General features: G+C 48.3%; 2 protein-coding genes across 4 annotated transcripts in view; one reads left to right on the top strand and one right to left on the bottom strand.

Moving 5' to 3' along the window:
- Window positions 1-4591: 4591 nt before the first annotated feature.
- Nhsl2 (NHS like 2) overlaps window positions 4592-23958 on the bottom strand; it is a 153862-nt gene continuing 134495 nt past the window's right edge. For 2 of the 3 annotated variants that reach the window (XM_029557440.1, XM_029557439.1), the window contains exons 2-8: window positions 17589-17744; window positions 15622-15749; window positions 15136-15328; window positions 12297-12428; window positions 8354-10684; window positions 6314-6446; window positions 4592-5507 (exon numbers count right to left, since the gene is read on the bottom strand). In XM_029557440.1, the coding sequence (XP_029413300.1) occupies window positions 5186-5507; window positions 6314-6446; window positions 8354-10684; window positions 12297-12428; window positions 15136-15328; window positions 15622-15624 (3114 nt within the window). In that variant the 5' untranslated portion in view covers window positions 15625-15749; window positions 17589-17744 and the 3' untranslated portion in view covers window positions 4592-5185. Of the gene's footprint in view, window positions 5508-6313; window positions 6447-8353; window positions 10685-12296; window positions 12429-15135; window positions 15329-15621; window positions 16205-17588; window positions 17745-23958 lie in introns of those variants that run through there. The other variant, XM_017794971.1, reaches the window with a different exon arrangement.
- On the top strand, window positions 18100-22453 carry Rtl5 (retrotransposon Gag like 5). The gene is made up of 2 exons (XM_008855559.3): window positions 18100-21525; window positions 21906-22453. Exon 1 carries the CDS (start codon window positions 18239-18241, stop codon window positions 20012-20014), a length of 1776 nt encoding a protein of 591 aa, XP_008853781.1. The 5' UTR covers window positions 18100-18238; the 3' UTR covers window positions 20015-21525; window positions 21906-22453.

Below are 23958 nucleotides of genomic sequence, written 5' to 3' on the forward strand. Positions count from 1 at the left end.
TCACACACACACACACACACACACACACACACACACACACACATGCACACTCCACCGTTGGTGGTTCCAAGACCACACTTTGAGAACCACTGGCCTAGGTTTGGATCTTTACTGAACAAAAGTATGTACTTATTTCACATGACCTTCACTGGCCATGCAGATTTATGCAAATTTATTTTGGCTAAACTTATGAAAGTGCCTCAAACATGTATCCATAACCATTTACCACCATAGTCCTCTATAAATCGACTTCAAAGTATTCTAATATTTGGCTTATTCCATACAATTTAAAAATCATTATTTTGTTTGCTGACCTCTGTTAAAGGCACTTTTTGTACCTCTTTCATACTCTCCTGTCCTTTTAAATCTTTACTGTCTGTCACTTATAGCTGGAACACATGCAAAGGCGCTGAAGGGACTGGGGGCTCTGGTTTAGATAAGGTCTCATTCTCACACCAAGCTGAAGTCATAGCACATAATAGAGATGAAATGGTGGGGTACGGGGGGCAGATTGTGCTTAGTAAGCTGTACCTCCAATTAGTTTAATAAACACCACTGATACTGGATGACTGATACAGATCAGACATGGATTAGACAGTTTCACTTTCACAAACAGGACACATCTTCACAAACTCCTTAAATCTTTGTGTTTTTTTTTACCCAAATGGTAAGTAGTATTAATTCCATTTACACAAGCATGTTAATGTACAATATGAATGATTGATCTAGGCCTTCTCAGAGGCTTTTAAGTAGCTTTTCCTTAGAGTCCCTTGGTAGCAACCATATTGAATATGGGTATCCGGATACCTTAATTGACCATCAGTTACTAACTGCAATGATTCCAGGAGATAATGATATTTTCTATACTCTGGAGTCAGCTATCAGGGAATCTAGTCTTTCCATGGTGAAAAATACATTTCTACAGCTGGTTGATGCCTAACATTCTGTAAGTAGAACTTCATTCCTTTGGCTTAAGGCTTTTCCCCTGTTAAAATGCAAGTGACCCTCAAAAAAGGTAGCACTACGCCTCACAATCTCAAAGTAAATGAATTTATCCCTTTCCTGAGAGCATGTTTCTCTTAGAGAGGAGGAGGACAAAGTAGGAGGCACTGAGGAGAGTCGGTGCTGGGCCACGAGGGCCAGGGATGAATGGAGCAGAAAGAACAGAGGATCACAGGGACAGGCCTCCAACTCATTCAATTATTTTGTTGAAGGGCTCTGCCCATGGTGTCCCACTGGAACTGGGTGCTAACTTGCCACATAGAGCGGGTTATTTAGAAATCAACTATGTTTTGTGGTAATACTGAAGATCCTTTAATGCTTAGGTATAAAAAGACTTCTGGCAATGAATGGAAAAGTAGCAAGGAAACATTTGGTACAACAGATAATTACCCCTACCCATCCCCAAATCAGAAGCACACTTGGAAGAAGAGCAATTGATACTACTTTACAGAGTGCAAATCATGGGGCCGGGGCAAGGGTAAGGCACTTGCAGGGCCCTGAGAGCAGGCGTCTCCGTACATTTTGTGCCCTCAGCACCTCAATCGCTTCACCCTAGTCCTGGCCCTGGAAAATCATAATAAAGTAAAAGCTCACCATTGTGTTACAGACTTGGTAAACATGGAAGGCAGAAGCAGGGAGGAACAGAGCACTAACAACTCGTTGGTTTTCTGGACTGGTTCAGGAATGAGAAAGAGGGCAAGTACAGGGGCAGAGCTGCTCAGAGTGACGGGTACACAGAGACCACGACTGGATCTGTGCCACTGAAAGTAGATGACAGGCAAAATGCCTGTTGGGGGGGCCTTAGAGACTCCCCATCTTTGCACATTCAAGGTCGTTTCTCTGGATCAGCTGATTACCTTGTGGTCGTGAAGCTAATGTGAATGAGTTGGCTGCCTGTGGCCTTGACTCCTTCATGGTTGAGCTGTTGGCTAAGGGTAGAGTGCATGAGTGTTGGGGTGGAGGACAAGTTGGAGCCGGGTGGGAGGCCCAGGCAGGCCAATAGTGCAGGCAAAGGAAAGGAGACACCAGCAAGGTCAGCCCTTGTACTAAGACTAACCGGCTCTCCACCATCCACATTTGAACCACAAATTCATAATGAATACCTACCAGATGCAAAGCAGGTAAACGCCCATTAACTGCCTCTTTGGGGGATGGCTCCCTCTACTCTTCATTACACTGAAGTCACTCTAGCAAAGCCACCTGTCACTATTGTCTGGAGGGAAAACAAGGGGGTCGGAACAGCTTGAAGTGGAGGCTGACCACAAGGGGCCAATTGCATTTCTCTCCAGCTTCTTGTATATTCCATCTCTAGAGATTGCTCTCATTCTTTCTCATACTGTCCATCATAACACTGGTAGTAGCTTCGCTGAGAGCTCCTATCCCTCTCCTGCATCTTCTGCAGGCAGCAGATACTGCTGAGGGTGAGGGGAGAGTTGGTGCTACATTATGGACAGGAGAGAGGGTGAATGTTAGGAAAGATTCTTGGTGTTATGTTAATCAGTGACTGGTAGGTTTTGTTTTTGTTTGTTGATTTGTTTTTTTACAATTTGGTTGCTTGGTTAGGGATAGCTCAACCTGTTGCAAAATACTGAATGAATATTTCCAGTCCTAATTGTTTTCTCTGACCACACAGTCTCTGCCCCAAATCCTCATCCTCTTGTGCTAATTTGACAACACGGGGCATTTGAGAATCATAGTGACGACGTAGAAGATGCTCTAAAATTCTAGGCATACAGAGATTTGTAGAGGAAAGCAAGGCTTCGGGTAACTGAAAAACCTCAAGCTGTCTGAGCATTCAGCTTTACAATCTTTTGGGAAAAGCTCCAGAGGTAGTAAGGTAAAGGGGAGGAGGCAGAACCTGTTAGAAAGAACAAACAAGAAGCTTCCAGAAAAATCAGCAAGAGTAGCAAGTCCTATACAGAGTCCCATACTCCCAAACTTTAGAGTTCAGCTATTCATAATGCTTCCAAAGGAGCAGACACAGGCAGCCCTTTGCAAAAGCACAAGCACTTCTTCATTTCCCTTCAGAGGGAAATGTCTCTGTCTTTTGGAATTCTGAGTTTGGGGCAGGTAAGTATGACATTCATATATAAGGCCAGGACTGACTCTTGTTTCTTTTGAGACAGGCTCACACTGTGTAACTGTGACTGGCCTGGAACTTGCTATGTAGACCATGCTGGCATTGAACTCACAGAGATCTGCCTGCCTCTTCCTCTTGAGTGCTGGGATTAAAGGCATGTGCCACCACCATGCCTGGCCTGACTCTTGTTTTATTTCATGCAAAACTCATAAACTTGGTTAAGATCTTCAAACTAAATGACTCAAATATTTTAGAAAGAACTGTGGTTTATTATTATAAATCAGAGACAGAAGTGCTAATTGCAAGGGTGTTGGTAAGCTTGGCCTATTCTCATTAGTTTAGAATTCAGAACTAGACCAACCAAGGGCCTCAGCCTAGGGCTTGTATGCTGGAGGCCCAAGTCTTCTCAGTACTCAATGTAGATTTTTCAGCCACTCTGTCTTGCTAGAGTATGGGCAGTTGAGCTAATAAGAGCTTGCTTCTCATGAGTGAGGAGAGTGGCCTATCAAAATCAACATCTTTTTGTCTCTTACTGCATCCTCTAGGAGATGAACCAAGATATCTGTTAGGTCAGGAGGTGCTGAAGGAAGGTGTCAGGAACCTTTGTGTGTGAAGCAGGCTACAATTTCATTCATTTTCTTTTGGCCTCTTGGGACCAGCAGACAATCAACTTTCCAACACTAACCAGCAGTTTTTCTCTCTTCAGAACTCTGCCTATTTGGTTCCCAGTCTCTCCAAAATCACATGTGTGGAAATCAGGTACTCTTGCTCTACTTACGAAACCGAGTTGGCAAGGACAGCTCAGTGCCTTTTGGCTTTGGAATGTGTATGTGTGTGTGTATGTGTGTGTGTGTGTGAGCAGGGGGTGCACAACAATTGTTCTGGAACTCTTTAAGCATTCCATTTACCTTACTTGCTGTGTTCTCCCCCACCATGGTTAACTGAAAGTTGGTCAAACAGCAGTAAATCAATGGCAAAAAGTAGCCCTTTTTGTGTTATGGGCCATAGCAATTTGCAACACTGCCTTTTAGAATTTGGGTAGATTATTTTGGTCTACAGGTTCTTGGTTTTGGGAACAGAGTCAGACTTCCTTTAAACGAAACCCAAACAACCATAGAACATGATCTGAATTGAATGGTGTGGGGTAATATACACGTACTTTCTACACCCAGAGCCTCTGATGATGCCAGTCCTTCACCTAATTACTTCCTGTAATGACTGTTACATGCAAATGAAATGAGCGTTCTCAGAGTACAGCATGAGCTGGGCACAGATCCTGGCTACTCACGTTGACAGATACTTGAAAGACCTCAAGATGCACATGCGAGTTACCTTGGTTAGACGTGAGTGAACAACTGCCCCATTCATTCACTGAGCTTGGTTCAGCCAAAGCCGCCCAGTCCTGACCTTTTCTAGCTAATGGGGGAGGGGGAGGTTCTAGAAGTTTATTAAAACTCATCACCCTGATCTCCGCATAGACAATCAAACTGAAAAAAGGCATGAAGTTTTGGGAGAGTCACATTCATATTTTGCGCCACAAAAACCATCCAATCAACCCCATGCTGAAATTAGTGCACGCCTGCAAAACTCTCGCTGGAGAAGAGTCACACTGTGGTTGAGGAGGCCTTGGTGTCTTTCTGTGTCTTCACGTAGGGCCATCAGGCTTCCCAGGGAGGGTGGCTAATCAGCAATGAAATTGCAGCCCGTCCCCATCCCTGGTTTGGCAGACCCCAATCTGCTCTCCCACTGTGCCTCTCAGTGATAGGAGCCAATGGACGAAACAGCTGGGACACTGAAAAGGTGGAGTACAGACCCTCACATCTGAGAATCTCTTCTTGGTGCACACCACTGGGGAACAAGAAGGAGCTCAGTGTTCAGTCATGGAAAGGGTGGAAACATGGAAATGCAGAGTGTCTGAAGCCAATCCGAGGTGCCCGGCCAGCTCAGCTCTAGTTGTGCTAGCCTCTTTGCCGTCCAGAGTGTGAGTTAATGTCTAAGACATGTAGGTTCATTTGTTGTTGCTGTGGGTACTTTCTAAAACCCTTTGTCTTCCCCCTTCTCTACTCAAGTCTAGTGAGTAAGCCCTGCTGTAGAAAGCAGGGCTTAGGTACTGGGGTTGTCGGTGGATTCATAGTCTTTTGAGAACTGTGCAATAATTCTCCGAGCCAGTGGGTTAGTGGTCTTCAGCAGCTCGGCGGCTGAGGGGCGGGTCCTAGGAGTTGCCTTACTTCCCTTCTTCTGGAGCAAGGCCTTGAACTCATCATTTCGGCCAGCATCGAGGCTTGCACTGCCACCTGGCCCTGTGGCAGCAGCACACTCACTGGTGGGAGAATCAGTTGTGCTCTTCACTGGTGAATGGGAGCTGGGTCTGTTGCCCGTGAAGCCCTCCCCAGGCTCCTTCCAGCCCAGAAGCTTTCTTTTGGACCTAAGTAAGAGAAAGATTGGTCTGAGTGAATTCAGGGAGCAGACAGTTCTCACAGCTTTACAGAACTGCCAGTTAGGGATGTGCTGGAGAGGATGCATGTGACAGCCTTGTGATAATTGGCTGCCTTTCACCTCTTAGCTCCTTCCAAGTCCCTTGTAGGGCCCCCTGTCCTCCACACACCTTTCAATGCCCAGAGCTGGAATCACTTGCCCTATGCCTACAGGCTCAGTCCTTCTCAGGTTCTGGGATCAAAGAAAAACTTAAGGAGTAAAGACCAGAAGCTCAATGACTTAATCAGGGCAGCTAGGGGTTTGGTTCTCATCTGGGCTGGGGTTCACTTCCAATAACTGGGCTCTTAGAACCATGTTCCTCATCACCAAATCCCTGCCTCATGCCCCTATGCCTCTTTTATTTCCCCCGCTGCCTAAGTCCCTGCTTTGATATGCTGCCCAGTGCCTCATGTCACCTTATGACAGGATTTTGTGGTACAAAGAATTCTGTGAAGGGTTAAATGTCTCTGACTGCAGACAGAGCTATGAGGGAGCAGATGGAGACACAATAGGCCAAGCAGTTGCTAGGAGACAGGGGGCCTCTTTCAGCACCTGATCTTCCTTTCCCCTCCCCTCCTCCACTTCATCCAAAGACGTCAGTGAATTTGAGATGTTAAGGCCCCAGACTGTGCTCACATATGTAGGTATCTGGAATTAATCTCCATTTGCAATTCTAACCGCTGCTTAGAGGTAGCAGTTTTTCTTTAAGAAGAAAAAGGGAAGGCAATCACAATTGCAATGAAGACTGGTGCAGACCTGTGTATCACAGTAAATAAATCTTCAGTTGTGCGTGAAGCCACAAACACGTCATCCTCCTCCTCTGCAATCCATTCGGCTGTTTTATCACTGATTAAACTCTTTTCTTCGGTGCTTGGGTCCATAGAACTCCCTAGGCATAAGAACCAGAAAGAATGACTTTGACCAGAATAGATAGGACAAAGCACATCTAATCTCATGTTATTTCACTTTATGTTCAAGGCAAATCTGGATGCACAGCAGAGTGGAGACTTTTAATGTTTCCATTTTGCAGAGGGGGAACATGAAGTTCAGAGAGTTAACAATTTGCTCCAGTGCCTTTCAATGTCCACATGAAGACTGACCCAGGTCCCTGTTCTCACAAGCCCTTTTTCATTACGACAGGTGGTCTAGCATTCTTGTTTTCTTATTTATTTTTTTTAAAAAACTTTTTTTTTTTTTGGTGCTGGGGATGGAACCCAGGGCCTTGCACATACTAGACAAGCTGTCTGCCACTGAGCTGTACCCCCCCCCACTTTGTTTCAAACACATCATTAAAAAAACCCAATATGCTGAGAGCAATGTCAAGCAATTATCCTCACCCGGTGGGTGGGAATGGGTCCTGTTTGAATCTGAGGGAGCCTGTGGAGTCCGAGGAAGCATATTTGAAAATAACCTGTGGCTTTGATGTGTTTGCTTGCTTTCATCACAGTGATTAACTTATACTGAAAGTCTAAATCAGCTTAAAGGAGGTCATGAGATTTTGATGTTTAGTATTAGGGTTTGAAAAGGATGAGAAACAAGGTTGAGACTTGAGGACATTAATAAAAACAAATCAGTCACAAAAAAAGACAACTGTATCACTCCACTTAAATGAAGTGCCCAGAGTAGTCAAATTCATACACCCCCAAAAATAGAACAATGGTTGCCAGGGCAGCAGGGGAGAAAAAAGAGAGTTGTTTAAGAGGTATAGACTTTCATTTTTACAAGAGAAAAAGCATTCAAGAGATGGGTTACTCAACAACACGCATCTTAAACACTAATAAACTGTATGATTAAAAACAGTTAAAATTAAGCCAAGCATGGTGGCACACACTATAATTCCAATACTTGGGAGGTTGAGGTAGGAGGATTGCGACTAACCAACATCATGAAACCCTGTTTCAAAAAAGGAAATCTTGGGGCTGGGAAGATGGCTCAGTTGGTAAAGCACTTGCCATGCGAGCATGAGGACCTGAGTTCGGTTCCCTGGCACTCATGTAAAAACCAGATGTGGTTGTGGATGTCTGTGATCCTAGCTCAGGAGGGGTGGAGACAAATAGATTATTAGAGGTTGTTGACCACACAGTCTAGCCAATCCGTGAGCTCTGGGTTCTGTGAGATACTGTGTCTCAAAAGATAAGGTAGAGAACAATAATGGATGATAGGGGTTAAAATAGTAAATGTTATATGTATCTTACAACTAATATAAAATTTAACAGAAACAATAAAAAAAAAAGAATCATTAGTGGGCTTAGTCTTCATAGGTCCAGGAAGGGTTAGACTCAAACCATCCAAGGAAGAGTGCTTTCTTTCTTCCAGAAGACACTGAAAATGGGTGCAGGTGGTAACATAGCCCATCTTTTCAGAAGCCTCCAAGCCTTCCAGGGCACTTGAATTGGTCTAGGAGGATACTGAGTCCTGTGCACAAGTCTAAATTTAGTGTGGCTAAAGAAAAGCACTGTCTAGTAAGGTGAACTCCTTAGATAGGGGCTGCACTGCCTGTTGGGCAGATGCGATCCTGAAGTCTTAGTGGTCTAAGGCCTAGTTTGATTTTCTTACCCTAGTGCCACAGGCAAGGGTAGATTGGTCCAGACTTGGTCTTGGAGATCTTCCCTGGGTCAGTCCTGATTTCCAGAGCAGTAAAGCCAACCCACAGTTCCTATTTAGAGTAACCCAAACCCTCCAGATGTGCCTCCTACTGATTTGGCCATCCTGGAGCATCTGCTCTGTCTCTGAACTCCACCTGTACCCTCATTCCTCCTGTGATTGAAGGAAAAGGCCGAAAGACAGTTTACTAACCTGGAGAGCTGACCTCCTTTTCACTGTCAACCTGCAGAGCCAAAGTCATTCTTTTATCAGGTGACTTCAGATCATCACTGGTGGAGGGACACTTGGTATCTTCCTCCAGAGTGATGATGGGGCTGAGAGGCAGCCTTGGTTCTGCCATGCAGGCATCCATCTGAGCTACAGGGGAGGTGAGAGGCAAGTAGAGAACACTGGGCTTTTTTGGTACTGGAGGTGGAATCTTGCCCATCTTTTTCTCAGCTTCTTCCTGGCTCTGGAAGCTGATTCTTCCAGGCAGGGCTCTCACCTTGGGGCCCTCATCTTCCAGACTGGCCTGGGGAGGTTGCTGTGTTCCTGAGAAGAAAGCACCAGAGGAACTGGCAAGGGGTGTGAAGGTAAGACCTGAAGGTGCTGTTGACTCCACGGGGCTCCTGCCACTGGGGAAGCTGGGTGACTTTGGTTTCCGCAACACTGTGTAGCTGTCTTGGGGGAGAGGCCTCATGTGAGGAATGGAGCTCTTGGGGGTCACAGCCGCAGTAGGTGAAATCAGAGAGTACTCCCCAAGGACAGAAGGTGGCTTATGGACCAAGCTTGGAGGCCTTCGGGCCAGTGGAGGTTTCTCAGCTATGGGAGGTTTCACCTTTCTCTCTGGCAAGGTGAAGACTTCTTCTGCTCCAGGCTCCTCTGTGTAATCTGGGCTCTCAATGTCATCTTCTGGCTCAGACTTGCTGACTGACCTCAGACGAATAGAACGGAGGTCAGACTGAGTAACCATGGGCATGATTGGCTGGTTTGGACTAGTTTTCTGTGCCAGTTTGGCCCCAAAATTGGTATCAGAGTGATGGCGGTTCACCTTGGTTTTGCTGCGGATGGAGATACTCATCCCAGACAGATCCAGGTTGGTTGAAGAGGTCAATGGTAGGTCAAATGATAGCCTAGACTTGCAAGTTTTCTCCATTGGTGATGTTGGGGGCAGTGATGACTTCCTTTCAGGTACCACTGGACGTACTCGGACACTGCTGCTTGGAGGGGGTAAGTGGCCCAGGGTCAAGGACATGGAGACAGTGGGTGTGGGTGTTTCTGACTGGCTGGAGTATCCACTAGAAGGGGACATCAGTCCAGTGGGCCTTCCAGGGGAGGATACTTCCCTGGCCTCCACCTCGATGGAGAGCTGGGAGGGGGTTGTGGCTCTGGAGGTGGAAGGAGAGGCAAGAGACTCTGAGCTGCCCTGAACTTGAGTGCACTCGATGACTGTGGTGCCAGTGGCAGTACTGGAGCTGGACAAGGATTGGTAGGTATCACCGGACTTCCAGTCAGTAAGATACCAGTGGTGAGAGAACTGTGTACCTTCTGGATCTTTGAGAGTTGGCACAGCTGGGTGACCCTGAGCATCTGGGTGAGTTGAGTGATGTCCTTGGTGTTCCAAGGAGAGGCAAAGACTCCTGGGCCTCTGGTCCTTGGGCAGTGCCAACCCACCTTCTGGCGGGAGGACTGGCTCATCTTTGACCAGTGAGACACTCCGCATGGGTGGGGAGGGCTTCTTTTTGGCCTTCTTGAGGGAAATACTTTTAGACCTCTGCCTTCTGTGCCGAGCCTCCTGCTCGGTACTGAGGGCTGCAATGTTGTCAGTGCTATTACTGCCCTCAGAGCTTGTACCGGCATAAGGCAGGATGCAGGCCTCGCTGGCCTTCTGTTCTTCATTATAGTCCACTGGGGTGGTACCTGAGTCTGTGGGTACAGACAGTGATCGCTCCCGGAATCTGCTGGCTCCACCTTGGCCTGTCTCCAGTCTTGAGGTACCACGGGTCAGAAGGCCAATTTTGGGAGGTCTTTCTGCTATTTGTCTTCGTTGAGTGGGGTGCTCAGAGTAGCTGGGTAGCCCAGTGCACCCTGCTGGGTTATCACGAGTGACAAAGAGGGTAGCCACATCCTTAGGGACCAGAGGTGGGAGGGTGTTCAGAGAAACCCAAGAATTCCCCATGGTAGGGTTTTTTCCATTTTCATTGACTTGATTGCTCTGGCTGCTAGCACTTGGAGTCATGTAGGTAAAAGCATCTCCCTTCCAGGAAGCGGAGAATGTTGACTCTGTTGGTCCATTGCAAGAACTGGGGACGCTGTACACCATTCCCATACTCTCCATGCCAGCAGGGTCTGGGCCGCTGCGTGCCTGCTGAGGGTCTCCAGGCTCACTAGAAGGGTTTCTCAGTCCTGGTGAGGTGAGATTTGGGAACCGAGCTTCCTGACCAACAGCAACTCTTCCCTGAACACCTTGTGGAGCTGGGTGGCTGGGTCTGGCATCTGAAGTGGCAGAGCAGACCACACTGCCTGCTGGGCTGCTGCTGTGACCTAGAGGAGGAAAACAGAGAAGGTTAGTGGTACAGCAAGGGATCCCCCCATCAGCTGTTTTGTGACAAGAACATCAAGTTTGTGCCAAGAAGCATTTGCCAACAGCTTGGTCAGAATTCTTTGGTTTTTCCTTTTCACAGATGAGGATGCTCGGGAAGTTGGGTTCTTGCCCATCACCACACAGTGAGTCACAGGGTGCCCTTCAATTGGCCAGATGGCTGCCAAAGACTTCCAGCTTTGAGAACTCCTTTCAGAGTGGAAGTGTCACATGGGATTACTTTGGGTTTCCCCCATACTTTCTCCCTAGGCTCATGAAATCATCAGACCTCAGCATTCATCAGTCCTGAGGTAACAGAAGAGGCTTCCAAACTGACTAAAGATCATTTGACCTGCAGCCCCAGCAGTGGATCTGGAGTACACCAGAACAGTACACTATGAGGCTGGCTGTATTTCTGGAATCTGTCACTTCTTACCTTTGATGCATAAAAAAACAAAACAAAACAAAGTAACTCACAGGTGTGATGACATCATTCTGGTGTTCTAAATCTCCAGAAGTTTTCTCATGTATGACTATGACTGTTATGTAGCAATATTATTATTATTACCAATATGATAATTTATAATAGCCAGCATTTGTGGAACACTGACAACATCCCAGGCATATGGTAGGCAGACTACACAAATAGCTTTAATCCTCACAGTGGCTCTATTGTGTCAGTATCACTAGCTTCAATTTACAGATGAGGCAGCCAAGGCTCTGAAGAAGTCAGTCAAAGCCCCATGGTTACTAAGGAGAGAGGGCAGGACTCATACCTGCATCTCTCTGGTCCGTGCTTTATTTTATTTGTTTATTTATTTAATGCTAGGGATGAAACCCAGAGCCTCATATATGCTGAATAAGTATACTACTACTGAGCTCCATCCCAGTCCAAGTCTATGCTCTTTGGACACAGTATTTGTTTCATGGTTGTAATGGTTCTGTTAAGATGATGATTTTAGGGGGATCATTCCCCGCCTTTACCTATTTGCCTAAATTTGGCTTATATGGTAACGTTACTTTTTTTTAATCTTTTTGAGATGGGGTCTCCCTGTTGCCCCAGCTTGCCTGGGACTTGCTATGTAGACCAGGCTGGCCTTGATCTCACAGAGATCTGCCTGCTTCTACCTCCCAAGTGCTGGGATTAAAGGCGTGGGCCACCACACCCAGCAACATTACTATTTTTGTTTGTCTTTTTGAGACAGGGTCTCATTACATAGTCCTTCACTGGCCTAGAACTCACTATGTAGACTAAGCTAGCCTCAAACTTTGGCAATTATCCTACCTCTGCCTCTCAAGTGCTGGAATTATAGGTATGTGCCTCATGCCTGACTTATATTACATTTATAATGGAAAACAATAATGATAATGCTATGGATTTATGAGCCCAGGATACCTGCTCTCCATACTCACTTGCTGGCTTTAACAAGAACCCTTAGTTACCCTTAATTACAACATTGGCTTTCTCAGGACATTTAAAGTCCCACTCCTCTGAATTATTCCTGTTCCCTACTGCCACAATGCCACTTGTGTTGTAGAACTTGTGGGAGGCCAGGGGAAGGGTATTGGGGTCACCTTGGTCTCGCTGAGAAAAGTTAGAGAATCCAATAATGGTCCGCCTCCGCCTCAGGGTGGACTTGGGGTTCACCGCTGTCTCTGTGTTAAACAACGAGTGTCGCAAACTTGCATGTTTATCAAACTGCTGCCCTGTAGCCAAAATAAAGACACTTGGGTGCATCCTGGTTTCTGTTTAAAGTACAGTGGAAATTGTCCTGAGGTAGAGAGAAGGGATGATGACAGTAGCAACGAGCATGAACAGCAGCATCCAGGCAAGTGGTACTTCTTCCCAGTCCCTCCCAATTCGGTGCTTGGTTTCACAGCCTGCACCTAGCCACCTGTAAGTCTGAGGTGAACTGAGGCAGTGGTTTTCAACCCTGGTTCCATACTAAAATAAACTGGAGAGCTTTGAAACTCCAATACCTGGACTCCATTCTAGAATATTTAACTTCTGGGTAGAAGCATTACCTGAAAATCTTCAGGTGATTATTCAGATGCATAGCCAGGGGTGAGAACCATTGCTTTCTGAGTGATGGGATGACTAGGTGTTATTCGATTATGATCATTCTTTTTTTCCTGTGGTGATGAGGATAGAATCTAAGGCCTTCTATATGCTAGGCAAGCACTATACCATTGAGATATACCCCTGAACCCCTGAGCATTGCTTTTGTGAGTAAGGGTTTCATTGTATAACCCAGGCTGATCTTGACCTCATGATCATCCTTCCTCTGCTTCCTGAGTGCTGGGACCACAACTGTGTGCCACCATGCCTGGACGGACTGTGATTTTTTTTTTCTCAAAGTCTTCACAGGGGCCAGGTGGAGCTGATATCTTCAAGAAGCTGATCCATTCACTCCCAACATTTAGAAGCAGCCTGACAGTCTACTACAGCCACCTGGCCACATTTTGCCCAAATTGGCAGTTTCGTGGTGACTGAGCCCTATCTATCTCTCTTAAAGTGCTGAGTCAGCCTCTAGTTCCCAGGAACTTGTTGGAGCAAAGTTAGGGTGAGAAGGGTCATGGGGCTAGGTATGCAGTTCCCCTCTCTGTTTCTCACCCAGCAGCTGGCTGAGCAGAGCCTCCCCTCCCTCCCAGCCACACTACTAAAGCCCCTTCCCAGCAAGTGGTTCCATATTGGAAACTCAGAGACAGCCTTACTGAGGGCAAGATAGCCACTTAGAGCACCCCAATACAGCTCAGTGAATCCCTCATCATAGTTCTACTTCTCTTGGCAAAATTCCCTAGCTGTGGACTCTATTTCCTGCCTCTCATTTCTCAAGATGACTCTAGGGGTAGTGGATGAACCCATATCCAGGGAGCATGGCCACCCATGGCCAGAACTGCCCCCAGTGCTTTCACCAACTTCTTCAAACATAGTAGGGCCCATGCTGGCTTCCAGGCTTCCTCTTGTCCCTTCAGATGATTGAGGTCTTGGATTTATCAGGCCCCTGCCCTCTTTCCTGATGTGGCTGGTCCTTTTCTTTATAGACATTGGAGGGGGGAACAGAATACTGTGAGAGTTAGTGTTATCAACTTGAGAGAATCTAGGGGCTGGAAAGATGGCTCAGTGGTTAAGAGCACTGGCTGGTCTTGCAGAGGACCTGGGTTCAGTTACCAGCACCCACATGGCAGCTAACAACCATCCATAACTCCAGTTCCAGGAGACTGGATGCCATCTTCTGACCTCTGCAGACATTGCACAACATGGGTGCACTTACATACATGCAGGCAATACACTTATATGTATAAAATAAAAATAATAAATAAAATATTTAAAATGACTTGACAGAATCCAGAATGACCTAGGAGATCCTCCTGTGGGCATGCCTGTAGGGATTATCTTGATTAACTGATTTGAGAAGACTCAACTTAATTGTGGGTGGGGCCATACCCTGGGCAGGGGATCCTGGACCATATAACTAGAGAAAGGGAGCTGAGCAGTAGTAAGCTTTCATTGCTCTCTGTTTCTTGACCTACATACAATGTGAGCAGCTACTTCAAACTCCTGCTGCCTTGACATCCCCACCACGATGGACTGTGCCTTGAACAGTGAGCCAGTAAAACCTCTTTTCCCTTAAGTTATTTTTGTCAGGGTATTTTTTTTTTTTGGTATTTTTGAGACAGGATCTCTCTGTACCCCTAGCTGACCTGGAACTCACTATGTAGACTAGGTTGGCCTTGAACTCACAGATATCCACCTGCCTCTACCTCCCAAGTGCTGGTATTAAAGGCATGTGCCACCACGCTCAACTCTTTGTCAGGGTATTTTACCACAGTAACAGGAAAAGAAACTAAGACAGATGCATATATTGTCTCCCTACACTCAAGGTTCTCCTTGGGTCCTTTCTGATCCTTCTGTCTTTTCTTATTATGTCCCTTTCTTGAGAAAGATGCCAAATAAACTGGAGAAGCCCTCCTTCTTGGCAGACTTAGTACCTAAGAAAGTGGTTGAAAGGCCTTTCCTCTGTGCCCTCTGACTATTATCTGTGTATTCCAAACCCAGCTTTGGGTTCACAATGTTATCTTTCCTTGATACAAACAAAATTCACAAACTTTGTTTCCACATAAACTCAAAAGAATATGCAAGTTTATAAAAGTTTTTGCATATTCTGTTAAGAAACCTTTGTTTGCTATCACCCGGTTATCAGTTGTACTGGCAGTGCCCGTAGGGAGTGAAGGAAGAGCAGCTACAACCCCGTTCCATGTGCCTCCGCTCCCTGGTGAGTCATGACCTGGGCAGTACAGGGTGAGTCAGTAGCAGACATGGTGACCTTTCTTCCCCAGCTCCCCCTGCATTCAGAGAGAATGGGCTTTAGTGCATGGAGGGAGACAAACAGGTGGTCCTAAGCAACTCTACCAGAGATGTTGATGGGCACAAGGTCAGACTGTGTGGAGCAGGGCTGAGGCCAGCGCTTCTCCTCTAGGATGGGTAGAGGGAAGGGGCCATTCCAGGCAGTTTGCTTGTTGGCTGTAGACAGGCTCAGGCAGGCCTCGGGGGCCCTCACACCCTGGGTGGTGGTCTCATCCTCGCTCAGCTGCCGTTTTGTAGGCTGTTGGGAGAAAGGGTGATGAAAAAGCTGTGCTTCTGACTGGCAAGGAGCTGGCGCCCACAGGACAGCTGTTTAGGCAGAATGGTTGGAGGTGTCTTCGCAGAGGCAGGAAAGTATGGACAAACTGCCAGGCCACACGTCTGCTGTGCGGGGCCCATCCCCGTGGGTCCTCACAGTAGCTCTGCTGGTGAGCAGAGGTGAACAGCAGCTTCCAGTGGGTAATGTAAGCAGTTCAAGGTGCCCTGTCGGTAGGTGCACGCTGGCTCTCCCAGGTCAGGGAAGAGGCAACTCACCATCAATACAAACTCCAGACGCCTGGCAGATTGGGGCCTTGGGCTGGGAGTGGGCTCAGGGGCCTCATCAGAAGAGCGGAAGGTCTGCCCCAGAAGTCTGGCCTCCGAGTATTGTTCCTCATATTCTTCTGAAAAATAGCATAGTGGAGACACACTCTAGGGGTCCTCAGCCAAGTGCTGGGCTAGGGGAGGACCATGAGTCAGGCTCCTGCACTAGTTTTCAGGCCTGACTCACATTGCTTCTTTCCTGGCCACTGGATTTAGAAATGGAAAAAGTGCCCAGTTCCCAGGACCATGATGGCAGAGAAGGAAAGGAAGTCAATAAATCCAAGCTGTGCTGCTTTGATGACTGTGCCCTCCTCTCAGTGGCCCCCATCTTAACTGCTCAATTGGGAGCACACACTCAGGATATAGACATCCTTTGCTACAAGTTCTGCTCCCAGAGGTTTTGCAGCTCTTCAGGTTTTCTGCATTGCTACCAAGGAAACAATCTGCGTGAAGCAAGAAGAGATCCACACTGGGAAGTCCAGTCTGGAGCTCTGTTTCGGATTGCAAGAACTTTTTCTTTTTTTTTTAATTTTTTTTTGAGACAAGGTCTCACTATGTAGGCCAGACTGGCTTCAGAACTCAAGATCCTCCTGCCTCAGTCTCTTGAGTGCTGGAATTATTGGCTTGTGCCACCATGCCTGGTCAAAAGAGCTCTACTTGATCTTTTCTAGGCTTGGCTCCACTGTGGGTGGTGGGATCAGGTCTAGGAAGGCTAAAAGTAAGAAAAAGGAAGACAGCGACATAGAAGGTGGCAAAGTTCAATGACAACATGAGAAAATAAGGTATAAGATTTGAATGGGTTTGACTGGTGATGGTTTTGATGAAATGAAGAAAATGTTCAGAACAAACATTCACAGTTCTGTGTACATTTGAACATACTCAGAATCTGTAACTGGGGCTTGTTGTCAGGATTCTTTGCTTCAATATCTCTATTCTATGCTCTGACTCCCTCCTCAGAAGCCCTTCCAGGTGCCTTTTCAGTCTTAGGGCAGACACCTGTAGGACACTCCTTCCTCTGAGAAGTTTCTGCTCACTGGTCACAATTCTGCTCATGGTGATAACACAGCACACCAGCTCTTTTTTTCCCCTGCACGGTATCTCTTCTTTGTCTGAATACAGGGTTCATGGTATCCTTCAGTACCTTGCTTCTCTAAGGTCACCACTGTTCTGTGCAGGGAGGTATGGGTTATAGCTACATCCCAGTTGGGAGGCCCATCAGCTGTTTTCTGTTCTCCACTGGAGTTAACATTTCTTGATATGGAGAAACAAGAGCGTTTTGTGCATTTAGTATCCACTGGGTACCTCTTGGGATGCTGTGCCAGGTGCTTCTGAAAAACCCAAGAGTAATATGAGATATGACTTTTGTGGTATTGGTGATGGAACCCAGGGTCTTGCATATACTAGGTACATGCCACCACTGAACTATACCTCCAGCTCAGAGATATGATTCACGTGGGGAAGCTCAGTGTAGTTGGGAGGTAACTGCAAGAACAGGGGGAGTGGAGTCCACATTGGGAGACCCTAGGGATGTCCGTCCCCTTTGTCTTCTGATGCCAGGATTCCAAGGCGTGGGGGATGTGACAACGGGAGGGCTGTGGGTAATGTGGGTCTCCATTGAGGGCGTTTCCCACTCCCTTCTTTCAAGGGCTTAGACCCATTTCTCTTCCTCTGCCTCTGTCCTTTCCGCACATGGACTACTGAACCGAACAGGAAGGTAGGGAGCAACAGCCCTGGAAACAATCTTAGCATCATCAATCAGTCTGAAAGGTGAAAAGAGAGATGGAGAATGTGTGCTTTGTTTTTCCATAGGTTTGGAACTGTTTTCTTTTTCTCGCTGGTCCCTGTTTCTTCTTTGCCTCCCTCCTGCTGCTGCGCAGCCTCCTCTGGGCTCCGGCCGCAGCCCCCCTCCCTCTCAGTACCTTGCAACAGGCTCTGGAGATTGAGCTGCGCTTCGCGAAGCAGTTCCTCCACACTCGGGGGCCTGCCCGAGGAGAGGAACACGTTCACTGGCTGTCGCCATGACGACCTCGAGTGGGCAGTCGCTGTCGCATTTTCCCGACCTGAGTTAGCTGCAGCTAGGGAAGGAGAGAGTGAGTGAGAGCGCAGCCTCGGGGGCGGGGAGTGGCGGGCGCAGCCAGTGGGCGCCCGCGGTTTCCGTAGTCCCGCCCCTGCGGGGGGCGCGCGTGGCTTCGCTTAAAAGGCGAGGGATCGCGCTCCGCAAGATTTTTCCTCGACAGATCCTGTCGCAGTCCGTTCCCTCCCTCTCTGCCTGCCTCCGTCCTCTCTGCCGTCAGTATCCTGCGCTTGCAGCCTCCTGATCCCAAGCTGCCGCCCGTCCACCGCTACCCCTGCCAGAGGTAAAGCGTCCCGTTCGGAGCCGCCAGGCCCCGCGCCCCGAGCATCCTCGGTGCTCACCCCTGTGGGTGTGGCCCGGGCTCACCCGTTGGCGCCCCGTCGCCGCACTTCGGTCTCCTCTGGTGCCCGCCGCCACATTTCCGCCTCTTCCCGTGGTCCCTAGCTCCCCCACCCCCAACTGCTGGAGACCCAAAGCCCCCCGGAGCTAGTCAAGATGTCAGACGCGGCAGGAAATCTCAATAGCCTCCGCCTGGCCAATGTGGCACTGCGAGAGGAGTTAAATGCCCTTCGCGGAGAGAATGCCCATCTGGGCCTGCAGCTGGGAAGAGCATTAGCTGAGGTTAATTCCTTGCGGGGCAATGTCTCTACCTACATCCGCTGGCCGGTGCCCATAGTACCCGTCCTTACTGAGGAGAACTTTGAGTTCCCGCTCACTGAGACCGATCCCACTCCGGAGGAAGAGGTGCCCTTCTTATGCTGGCCTCCTCCGCGCACGGATCCCGAGTATGTCTCAGATGATCTTTTGATTAACGTGGTCCAGGACTACACCAACCTGGATGAGTCCACTGACCCTCCTCTGTCGTCCAGCCCGCCCCCGCTGGAGCTGCCCTCCCCCGCGTCAAAGGAGCCACCTCCACAGCCCCTTCTGCCACCGCTGGAGAGGCCTGACATAGAGCCCTTTTCAGGCGACCCAGTCTACCTGGCTGAATTTCTGATGCAGTTAGAGACTTTAATAGCAGACCATGAAGATCATTTCCCAGGGGATGCGGAACGGGTGGCCTTTCTGATCTCCTTTTTCACAGGAGAAGCTAGAGAGTGGGCTATCTCAGTCACCCAGGAAGGAAGCTCCTTGCATGCCAACTTCCCGCGCTTCCTGGATGAAATCCGTAAGGAATTCTGTGGCCCCATCCCCCCACGGGTAGCTAAAAAGGCCATCCGCAAGCTCAAGCAGGGAGACTGTACCCTGAGTAGCTATGCAGATGCTTTTCAGTTTCTGGCCCAATTCTTGTCTTGGGATGACTGCCGCCTCCAAAACCAATTCCTCAAAGGCCTGTCGGAATTCTTCCAAAAGGAACTCTTATGGTCAACTGAAATGGCAGACCTGGATGAGCTGATTCTTGAGTGTGTGGAGATAGAAAAAAAAGTGCGTGCCCCCAAGCCAGTGCACCCACTCCCTGGGATTCAAAATGCCTTCTTCCCTTTTGCTGAAAATCCCAATGAGGATGAAAATGAAGCTATAGAGTGCTACAGTGAGGATGAGGATGAAGAGGCAGGCAGACACAGACTATACCTGAATGACCAGAGGAAGCACATGAAGGCTTTCCCACAAGAGATGAGGGAGGAGGAAGATGAGGAGGAAGAAGAGATGGATGATGATGAGGAGGATGAGGATGAAGATGAGGATGATGAGGATGATGATGAGGATGATGAAGAGGAAGATGAAGAAGAAGACAAGGAGGAAGAGGAGGAGATGAAACAGAATGATGAGATGAAGAATGAGGATGATGATGAGAATAAGGATGAAGAAGATGAAGTTGAGGTTAGGGTCCAGGAGCCAGAGCAGGAGCAAGGGAGGGAGGAGATCCAGCACGAGCATGTTTATGTGCATGACCACACGCACACACATATGCATGCACACATGCATGCACATGCTGCCCACCACCATGGCCTACATGAGGAGCTGATAGAGATGGAAGAACCTATCCTTGTTGACACTTCAACTCAAACAATTAGCTCTGGCTATCATGCTGAGAATTTCCTGGGCCTATCGCCTCCCATAATACATTCGAGCAGAAGGAGGAACCAGAATCGAGTCCCACTTCTGGAGGGCCTTCCAGGTACCAATTCACCCTTCTACAGCTCACCACCACTGATTCACCATGCAGGTCGCTTGGGGCAACGCCAAATTCGAAGACATCCCCCGGTGCTATTCCGTCTTACTCCTAGACAGGGGGGCCACCGAGCTGCTAGAGGCCGAATTCGCGTGTGAGTGCTGGGGTGAGTTGGCTACTGGGAACACACCCTTCTACTGCGTCCCTTGCCTTTGCTATTGCTGCCCTACCTGCCCCATCTACTGACCAGTCCTTAAGAGAGTTCCAGACCTGCAGAACCTGAAGAAGACCTGCAGAATTCCAGACTATCTTGTAACCATGACTAGAGAGTGAAATATGCCTGACCAAGGCTACCTGGGAAAGGAGAGGTCAGTGACAGCTGCCCTCTTTCCATGTATTCTGCTCCGCACAAGGTGGACATCAAGTTTCTGGGCCTGTTCCTGTAAATGCACTGGTCACCCTTGTGTTCCCCTCTAGTTGTTCTTAGCCCTCGCCTCTCCTGTGTTTCTTTGCCCTGTGTTCAACAGTTTTATCCTGACTGGTTCATCAGAACTTCACCCAATGCCTCACTGATCTGCCCCAATGATCAAAAGGACAGGCTGCATTGAACTCCTAATGCCACTGAGGCCACTTACTAGCCAGCAGGCAGGACAGCACCAAGAAATGTACCTAGAAGCTAAACTTGTTTCCTGCCATATTTCCAGCAGAAGGTCCTGGAAGAAGAGCCCACCCATAGTGCTGTGAGAGTTTGCAAAGCCACATGTGCAATGGACAGCTTGACTGAGATTTATTCTTGACTGATGGTGGCAAGCTGACTCCACTTTCAGTGCTTGAGTTTACTTTCCCTCAGACTCCTGCACCAGGGCCCTTGAATAGGCTTGGGCAAATCTGGCCTAGATGTTGCCTAAAGGGCTAGCATTTGGGGGAGCTGGGGAGACAGAGGTGGCAGCAACAGCACAATTCAATTTGACATCCTAAGGAGTGACTCTTGCCTTAGGGACAGGTGCTTCCTCCCCCTGCCAGGTCTTAAACTGCAGCCCCCAGCCAAAGGATTCTGAGCAGACTCTATCCTCAAGGCTGTGGAGGTGACCTCGCTGGCCTGTTCAACTCCCTCTGACTCAAAGGAGTCCTCAGTTCTGAGAGGAGAAAAGAGGGCTGATTTTCCAGAGACTGCGCCCATTGCAGCCTTGCTGCCCAGCTCTTTCATGGCTCTCACGTGGGGGTCAGCCTGAGGCCTGCAGTGGCACTTCAATTAGACAGTGAGGCTTAAGGGGTAACTGCCTCCTAGACACTCTTGGGGCTACTGGGTACAAACTCAGTTGCCTTTCTGAAGAGACCTGTTGCTCACTTTGGGTCAAGTAAACACTGCTTCTACAGTGAAAACCACACATGGACTAGGCCACAAAATGGCAGCGAAATTCACTACTGGCCCAACTTGCCCCTGGGTGCTGAACACAGTGCCTGGCAGCTGGGCAAATGTAGCCCAAGTGTCTGGCCAGAAGAAGAAAACAGTAAATGGAGGCTTTTTTTTTTCACGGGAGTCTGAAGATAGGAGCCCAGCCCTAGGATTTGGGCCTAAAAGTAGAGGAAGGAACTGGAGGAAGAGGAGTCACAGAGAGACCTAGTCCTCAGACTGGTTTAGGGTGAGATCTCTATTCATCAGCAGGAGGTAAGATGCCCTTTTGCTTATCAATTTTGTTTGTTCCTATGATCTGTTGCTACCTTTTAAAATGTTTTCCCAGAGAGAAGAGTAACATATAAAGTCATGGAAATTTTGGAAACTTAAGAACAAAATACCCTCCCCCCATACATGCACACATTCGGAATCCTGCTACACAGAAGTACCACTTGCTCATTTCTAGTGTGTTCTCACATTGCCTTTTCTCAAAGCTCTCCAGTAGTGGGACTCTCCAGTAGCTGTCACCCATGTGGCACAGAACCATTTCACCCTCCCGAGTTGCTAGACACTTCAGTTGTTTGTTTCCCCCATGCCCACTGGGACAGAAATAAAGAACCCTGTAAAGACCATTATTGTTGTTTGTTTTTCAGCTTATTTCCTCAGGAGAGAGTCCAGAAGGGAAACTGCTATTCTCTGAGGCTGTGGACCCTGTTTGCTGATGTCAACGTGCTGGTCCTGCTGCCCATGTGCTTTGGAGAAGTGCAGAGGACAGGTGCCTTGCACGCCCATTTTCAGGGACCCGCAGCACAGGCCCTGCCTGTTCCCATGGTACTCACTCTGAACCTCAGCCAGGGAGAAAGCACATGAGCAGTGAGCTAGTTTCCAGGCCTCTGGGGGCAGAGGGGGCTTGGGTTTCCTTTTGACCTTCTCCCTCCTTTCCTAGATCTTCAATATTTGCTGTGATGTGACAGCTATAGGAGCTGTCTGAGGCTTTGGGTGCCTCCTTGGGTCAAGGGGGGTGGGGGGTGGGGGGCAATGCATGCTGGGTATGGGAGTAGCCCAAGGATGCCCAGAGACTCCAGAGAAACCCCCTTTGAAACAAATGTGTTACTGTTATTACTGTGGTATTATGTGTTATGAAGATAAGAAATTGCTCTGTACGCTAAAAGCTTTCTCTCCTCAATAAAAAAACATAAAGGGTGTGTAAGATTGTGTCCGTCTGTGTTACTGAACAAGCATAAAGGGGGACCAGCAGGCATTAGGTATGTACTTCTTAGGCACCCTGGTTCAATTTGGGTTAGCCCAAAGCCTGGAGATCCTTGAGCAAACATGAAGGCCCAGGGACTACAAACAGTGCTAAAGAGAGGAGGCAGGCAGGGTGGAGAGGGAGGGTCCTTCCGCTTTTGGACACTAGGTGGTGCTATAAGACTCCAGTATGCTACCTGGTGTGAGGCTCTGGTAACATTCCCAGAGCAGGCCATGGAGGGACCCTGCCAGTAAGATCTTCCTGCTTCTAATAGACCGCAGGGTTCAGAAAAACAAAAACAAAAACTGTACTCCATTCTGGGACTTTCCCAACTTTCCAAGACACCCCCCCTCGAACCCATCTTAATTGTGAGTTGTGCCAGGCACTTGGGATCTACCATTATCCTTCATTCTGATAACCACCCTGGGTGGCACCTTCAAGATAAGGACATGGGCTTAGAAGCCACTGCTTTATAAACGACAGCGAGTGGCTCCTTCACAGCCCTGCAGTTAGTTGCTCATGGTCAGCTCCCAGGACAGCCTCTCTCTGTCCCCAGTCCATTAGTCCTACTGTCCAACAGGTTAGGCCTGTCTTCTGTTTCTGCCCTGCCCTGCCCTGCCCACTCCTCCAACTTGTAGGAATCCAGTGGAGAAACAGCCCTCAAGACAGAGGTGTGTTTGTCTTGTAGAGGCCAGTAATGGTATCTTGTTTTAGAATCAAGGAACCCGAATCTCAGAAATCTTAGGTCCCATGGGGGTCTCTGGGTCAAGTGTACTATGATAGTATACTGTGTCTAGAAGCTCTGGGAGCAACCAGGTGGCACTTAACGTTTCTCAGATAAACGCAGTGGCAGTGCAAAGCATGTGGCTGATGGTCCTGAAAGACTAGGGGCCATGAGCTGTCCTAGCCAGCATTGGGGGGTCCTTCTTAGGCTTCAGGAGGTCAGGAAAGGCCTCAACAGCCCTGGGATTTCTCATGATGTTGTAGGCAGGGGTAAATGAAAGGCCAGGTTGTAGAAAGGCCAATGAGAGCTGGTGGAGGAAACTCAGGAAAAGGTTAACAATGTGCCAGCCCCGCAGCTGCTGGTGCTTTGGGGATCAACCCTGCCCTCTCTGGCCATACCCTCCTTGCTTGTTTGGTCACTGTTGAGTTCACAGAGGCTGGAACATGGCATGGTACATGACAGAACAGCAGCAGTAGTTTGATCCATAATTGAAAAATAAAGTATATTAACAGGCCTCTGGAAAGAGATCTAGGGGTGGCCTGCTAAGGGCACCTGTAGGTGGAACAAAGCTTAGAGGGCTAGAGGATTACAGTAAAAAATGGGAATGGAATCAGGAGCCAGAAAAAGAAGACAACCTAAACCCTGCAAAAAGCCTGAGGACAGGAGCTATGGCTTGAAGAAGCTTGTGAGAAAGAGCCCCTGAGAACGGGAGCATAGGGCCCTCAGTGTACAT

Source organism: Nannospalax galili, unplaced genomic scaffold (assembly GCF_000622305.1).
Source record: "Nannospalax galili isolate Female #2095 unplaced genomic scaffold, S.galili_v1.0 scaffold747, whole genome shotgun sequence".
NCBI lineage: Eukaryota > Metazoa > Chordata > Mammalia > Rodentia > Spalacidae > Nannospalax > Nannospalax galili.